Raw genomic sequence first — 7,186 nt, forward strand, 5'->3', positions numbered from 1 at the left:
CCGGTCCCCCCCCCTTCCAGGAGCCCCCCCCCCCCGGGCTCGGCAACTGGTGCCTTCTGGGTCTGGGGGGTACCTGGGGTCCCCCCCAATCACCAAGCTGAAGTTCTTCTGGTCCACTTCCGGGTTCGTTGCCGAGCACACAGGGTCCGCCCTGCACTCCTGTGGGACGCTGTATCTGCCCCAGCATTGCAGAGCTTACAAGCCGCGCCTGGTACTTTGAGGTATGTAGAAAAAACATTTAAAGCTGTGTCTATGGCTGAATCACTGATTCTCCGAATCAGCATTGAATCTTCAGATTCGGCCAAATCGAATCGGGGACAGTGATCCAAATCAACTAATCGAATCACTGTCCCCGATTCAGGCCGAATCCAAATTGAATATGGTCCATTTTGCACACCCCTAGTACCTATAGACTTAGTTCATCCAAAATTAATGCATCTTACCTTTTTTGAACCTGATGCAAGTTTTAGCACAGGTACTCCATAAATATACTTTTAAGCAGCACTTCTGTATCTGCTTATACGTAGTATAATTTTTTTTTTTGCAAAACACACGAGCACACATGTATGTGCACACACACAAATGCAAAAGTGATCTGGCAGCTTGCAGAGGCTACAGGAATGTGAGGTGAAGAAGGGGAAGGAGTCAGCCACCTTGTGCAGTAGCACAGACAAACCTCAAAGTGACAGGTGCACTCAACTCAAAGCAAGCACAGACCAACTTTAAAGGACAGGCAAACACATTTTAAAACTAGCATAAATGGTATTGACAAAAGTTCCGCTTAACGTAAGGAGTATCTTAACAAGAAAAAGATGGGAACAAATTGAACCAGTGTTGAACCAAGTAAGAGCAGACATAATCTGGCTCTAAAATGTGGTATACTAGGGGAGAGGGATTATAAATGCTTTAAGAAAAGGTGGAGATGGGGGCCATCTTGGAGGTCAGGGACAAATGACAATGAAGTGGCAGGGGTAGTAGCAATATTATTCAGGAACCCAGAACTGAGACCAAAGTGGGTAGAAGCAATGAGTGGCAGATTGCAATGAATGATGCTGTCATTTGGGGGAACAGAATTAGAAATTTTCAATGTCTGTGCACCACCAGAGAGCGAGGGAAGGAATGCAGTGCTTAAAAATCTAGTATTTTATGTGGTCGGAGGGCGACCACACATGATAATGGGAGACAGAGCTTGAGACAGCTCATGCAGGCTGTTAACAAACATAATAAAAGAAGAGTTGCTAAGAGATGTGTGGACAGGGGAGAAAGTTTTCACTAGAACAGACCCCAGTGAAAAGAAACAGTCAAGAATCGACTTTGTTTCTATCAAAAGAAATAGAGATAAGGAATTAAGAAACCATTCATGTGGCTTTTAGTAATTACTGAATGTTGAAGCTGGAAGTGAGTCTTGGTAAGAGCCTTGTGAGAAGGGAAGGGACCGTGGAAGTTAAATGTGTGGCTCTTAGAAGATGAAGGGAGATATCAAGTGTACGTGAGATAGTATGAGAGGTGGCAAACGCTGAAGAAACATTTTGGGAATACCAGAGAATAATGAATGATGGTGAAGAAGAGGATGGGAGAATTCTTCAGGAAGGAAGACCAAAGATACACGGGGAAAAAGAACAGAAGAGTTAAGAGAGCTGCAAAAAAAGATGCAGGAGCTCCTAAAGGAAGACGGGTACACGAAGAGCTAGAAGGAACAAGGCATGAGATGGAAACCTAGTTCAAAAGAACGATGAGAGAGAAAATGTTCTTGGCACGAGGTGGGAGAAAATGGAGATTGGCCTTCATACTTTTTGGCCGGGGTGAAGATGTCAAAAGGAGAGCTTAAAGCAGCATGGGAAGAAGGTGGTATCCAGGTGGAAAAGCAGGAGGAGGTGTTGGAGGTGATAAGAAGATTTTATGAAGAGCTATACCAGAAGAAGGAAACAGACAGAAAGAAGATGAAGGGTTCCTTGGAAAAGATTGAAGAGAAACTAGAGGAGGAAGAAGCAAAGAAAATGGAAGAAAAGATAAGCTTACAGAAAGTTACAGGAACTTTTTAAAAGAGGGAAATCGCTAGGAGCAGATGGACTGCCTACAGAATTTTACAAGAAGTTTTGGGCATGGGTAGGGAGGGATATAGTGAAATTTTCAATGAACTAGCAGAAACAGGAGAGGCAGGGAAAGATTTCTACAAGAGGCGATGTAATCTTACTATTCAAGAAAGGGGAGAAGGAACTCCTGTAAAAGTGGAGACTGATTACATTCTTTAATATAGACTATAAGTTAATGGCTAAGACGTTGGCTTTGAGGATCAGGAAGAACCTCCAGAAGATAATACATGAAGACTAAGTATGCCCACTACAGTGTAGAAGGATCTCCAAAATGATCATCAGAGTGATTAGAGATACACTCTCCCATATCCAAGAGAGGAAAACAAGCACAGTTAAAGCAAACATAGATTTAGAAAAAGCGTATAATAGAATGGATCATGATTACATATTCGAAGTGCTAGAAAAAATGGGGTTCCCTGAAAAATGTGTGTGTTTGATAAGGTTGTTGCATAGAGAAGTGGAGAATCAAGTCCAAATTAATGGAAACCTAGACAGGGTCTTTAAAATCCATACAGGGGTAAGACAAGGGTGCCCCCTGTTGCCGCTACTATTTTGTGCTAACAGTTCCATGCCATACAAAAGACTAAGAACAAATAAGATCATAAGCAGAGTAAAGATACCAGAAGGGGGAAGAGGTAAAATGTATACTATACATTGGTTGTGATAAATGTAGTGGTTAGAGAGAGACTTTTAATGGAAAGGGTGCTAAAACACATCAGAGTATGGAGAAGTGATGGGGGCTAAACAAAACCGATTGAAAAGCACTATAATAGGAGTGGGGAACTGGAGGTACTTGGAGAAGTTGGGCCTTCAAATGAGAGGGAGAAATCCGAGCACTGTGGATGCTGAAGGGAAAGGTAATACAGCATGGGAAAAAGTGGCAGCAAGGCTATAGCAAATACTTTGGTTATGGTCCAGAAGGATACTGTCCTCTGCTGGAAAAGTAGCAGTGTTTAAAGTTGTGCTGCTGTTTATTTTATATATAGGAATTGTATTCCCACAGACGTGGTGGCAGATAGCAAAAGTACAGAGGGAAATATATGTGTTCTTCTGAAATGCCAAAAGAGAGAGGCTGGCCAGAGCTGAACTGTACAAAGCAAGGGAAATGGGAGGATGGGGGCTGCTGGCCTTGAAATTGTTCAGCTGTGCGAAATATGCAAGCGCAATATGCGCAGTGGTGATGGAAGGAGAGGAGAAAGAAATGTGTCACCCAGTTTCATGCAGCTGCAGTTTTGAGGAAATGGACGGTATATCAGACCTCTTTGAAGAGTCCATGGGCGTGGCAACCCCCAATTCATTACATCAGGATGGAAAGGTTCATGCAGAAGTATAAAATAGGAAAGGTAGGACTGGAGATCCTGAAGGATCATAGGAACTTGATGGAAGCGGTAAGGGAGAGAGACAAGATGGTGCTGGTAGGAAACTTCACAGAAGGACAAGTGAAGATGTGGGGAGCAGTGGTGGGTAGACAATGAAAAGGGCAGCATGCTGATCTAGCATGGATTATTGTAAGAAATATGTTGCCAGTTAGAGGTGCAATACATATAGGGCTTGATGAGCTCGTCAGGGTGCCAAAGGGAGAGATGCGGGAAGAAGAAACAGCGGGATGTGTTTTGGAAGTGCATATGTGCAAAGGGAATGTGGAAAAGGGTCTGCTGCTTTCTGAGTGTTACCAAAATAAGCCTGTTGTTAGTGTGGGAGGTGGTACTAAGTGGATTCATACCAAAGGGACCAGCGGAAACTTTAAGGATTTTATTAGCATGTGTTAAAACTAGTTTATGGAAAGTCAGAAACCTCTGGATGTTTAAGGGGTTGGCTTTCACTGAACGAGATTGCCTGAAGCTGGGGCTGCACAAACCAAAATAATACATTAATTGAGATGAGGAAGAGACTTGAGAGGAATGGGTGGAGAAGTGGAGGAAAAAGGAGCTCCTACTGGAATCTCAGTATGGGTTTTAAGTCATCAAGAGGCATGATTGATGTGATCTTCACAGCTTGCCAGCTGCAAGAAAAATGCTGGCAGCAACATAAGCCTCTCTACATGGCTTTCTCTGACCTCATAAAAGCTTTCAACTCTGTCAGCCAAGAAGTGTTGTGGAGGATCCTTCTGAAGTACAGATGCCCACGAAAATTTGTCATTATTCTTTGCCTGCTCCACAATGGTATGTGAGTGGTGGTTCGCAGTAATGGATCTATCACAGATCCCTTTGTGGTTAAAACAGCTGTTAAGCAAGGCTGCATCATCACTCCAGCACTTCTCAGTATTTCTGCTGTAATGCTACATCTGACCACCAACAAACTTCCAGCCAGAGTGGAGCTAAACTACTGAATGCAGATGGTAAGCTGTTTAACCTTGGCCGACTCAGAGCCAAAACCCAAGATGACCCTGAGCTCAATCATTGAACTTGAGCACATGCTACAGCATACTGACTCAGAAGCAGACCTTTAGGCAATCGCTGACGTCTTTACTGAGGCATACAAGGAAATGGGACTGATGCTTAATATTTAGACGACTAAGGTCCTCCTCCAACAAGTTCCTAATAAACAGTCCGCAGCTTCGGTAATCCAGATCCATGATGAGACTGGAGAACATTGAATATTTCCCATACCCCATCTCTCTCAGAAGGCTGACATCAACAAAGAAATCTGACATTGCCTCAAATGTGCAGGTGCAGCCTTTGGATGCCTGAAGAAATGGGTGTTTGAAGATTGTGACATCAGATCTGAAACCAAGCTCATGTTTTATCAAGCAGTTGTGATCCCTGTTTTGCTGTGCGATGCTGAGACTTGGACAACATACAGGAGACATCTAAAGTTGTTGGAGAAGTACCATCAACTCTGCCTGAGGAAGATCCTCCAAATCCAGTGGGAAGATGGATGCACCAACTTTAGTGTCCTCTTGCAAGTAAACACCACTACTATTGAGGCAATGATCATCTGACATCAACTTCGTTGGGCTGGTCATGTCATCTGGATGTCCAACTCCAGACTCCTGAAGTGAGTTTTATTCTCCCAGCTCAACCAAGGTGCGTGGTCAAGAGGAGGGCAGAGAAGCACTTCAGGGATGTCCTCAAGGACATCTTTTAAAAAATGAAACATCAGTGTCAACTCATGGGAGACTATTGCCCAAGACTGCCCCAAGTGGAGGAAGAGTCTGCTGCAAGGATCTCAGTACAGTCAAAACTGTTATCCAGCATCCCCCGAGAATGGGGGATGCTGGATAACAAAATATGCTGGTTAATTGAGCGGCCCTGGCCACCGCTTCTCCCACTGTGTCTGGGGCATCCCTCTGCCCCTCCCATGGCATCGCCGCCCCTCCTGCGGGCCCTGCAGGACAGGAAAGCAGGCTGTGGGAGCTCAGCAGTGCAGGCTGCTTTGCCTCAGGCTGTGGGGGCTTGGAGAAACTGGAAGTGCTGCGGTGGGCACTTCCGGTGTCACTTTATTTTACAAGCTGGCATGCCAGTTAGTAAATGTATTCCCCATCCTCATACCTATTGTAGCTCATTGCCATGGCAAAATTCCACAGCACACATCATTTCTGACAGCACCCTTTTGTGCTATAGCACACTAGTTGGGAAACACTATGTGTGTGTGTCTGTGTATATGTATCAATTGAACACAATGTTTTATTGATATATTTACAATATTAAAGCAATTTGGAAGCCTAGCAGTGTCTCAATCACTATAATACAATAAATTCTAAATGCATATAAATTTTGGTATTTGATTTTGGGGTTTTTATCATGGAAACTCAGAGATCCCCCCTGCCCCCTTTGCTCCCCAGGACACAGCCCCATCCCTGCCCAACTCCCCCGCTCACTATGAAGGGCCTCAATTCCGCACCCCCACCCTGCCAGACTTAGCTGCGGGAGCTGCTCTCCCGGCTGCCTGGTGGCCATGTGCATTTTGGCAGGCTAGGAGGGGGGGCGTCCTCGCCACCTCACTGCACCTGACCACCTTCCAGGCTCCGAGTGCCTCCCTGGGGGCACCTCATGTCTGGCCGACCCCCTTCCTGAAGCACTCCTGCTAGCCTGGGGTAAAAACTGCCACCACCCAGGGCTGGGCTTTATTCTGGCTCTGTGCACCCTGGGAAACACAGGCCTAGTAGCCCTCGAGGGTACTTGACTCACTTCAAGCACTTGGGGGTGCTTCTCTCAGTCAGAAGCACAAGAAGTGGTTTCCCTTAGTCAGCCGAACCAAGGGGACCCCTTCTGGCAGAGTAACTGTGCCGCCCCCCCCCTCTTTTTTTAAAGGACCACACACAAAAAAACCCAGTTCTCATCAATATGTTTGCTTAATGTGGGCCATGTGTTTAATAGTCCTGCTCAGTGTTGATTGTATTTTATCAACTTTATAGTTGCTTTCCATTAGTGAGTTTATGCTGCTTTTGGCAGTAGTTTAATAATAGAAAATGTATTTAATGTGGTTTCCTTGTATGCAAATATAAGACAAGGAGCGTTTTTTCCCTTATGCTTTTTTGGGGGGGAAAAACCTTCTCTTCTATTTGAGTAATTATGGTATGAATAAAGTATTGAAGTGCTGTATAATGTACATTTACTATAGGGTAAAAGTTTGTTGTGAATTAAATTATATATCTGGATCCTTGACTCAAAGCTTTTTTTTTTTTTTTTTTTTTTTTTTTTTTTTTTTTTAAGTAAAAGTTCAGCATATAGCTGGTCCACCCATTTCTTGGATTGCCCTGTGGCTAATTTAAGGAAAGCAGACACAGAGATAAATTTCTACTGTCTTAATCATTAGCTTGGTAGATGTATTTTTTGTCAAAGGTTAGCCTTTAACCATGTATTGTTTTCTCCCTGCAGAAGGAAGCAGACACAAAGGAAAGGTCTGTTTTTGATATTCCAATCTTCACAGAAGAGTTCCTGAATCACAGTAAAGGTGAATTAAATTCAAATGTTATTTCTGGCAGCTGTGTCACAGAACTGTCAATCCAGCTGAAATATCAGGGGGAAGGAGAGCAGTGGTGGCAGAATGCTTTACATGAATGAAATTCCATGGTTCAGTGTATTAGTGTAGATACCACACCTTTTACAAGTATAAGTGATGAGCAGACAGCTATTCCAGATTTTCCTGCT

General features: G+C 44.0%; 1 protein-coding gene across 6 annotated transcripts in view; it reads left to right on the forward strand.

Annotated features, from left to right (window-relative positions):
- The window catches only part of HMG20A (high mobility group 20A), a 78,385-nt gene that overhangs the window by 64,007 nt on the left and 7,192 nt on the right, over nt 1–7,186 (forward strand). For all 6 annotated transcript variants that reach the window (XR_003095414.1, XM_006029386.3, XM_025210837.1 and 3 more), the window contains one exon: nt 6,914–6,989. Coding sequence is in view for 5 of the 6 variants with exons in the window: in XM_006029386.3 (XP_006029448.1) it covers nt 6,914–6,989 (76 nt within the window). In the remaining variant the exon portion in view is untranslated. The remainder of the gene's footprint in view (nt 1–6,913; nt 6,990–7,186) is intronic.

This window comes from Alligator sinensis, unplaced genomic scaffold (genome assembly GCF_000455745.1).
Source record: "Alligator sinensis unplaced genomic scaffold, ASM45574v1 scaffold319_1, whole genome shotgun sequence".
Lineage (NCBI taxonomy): Eukaryota > Metazoa > Chordata > Crocodylia > Alligatoridae > Alligator > Alligator sinensis.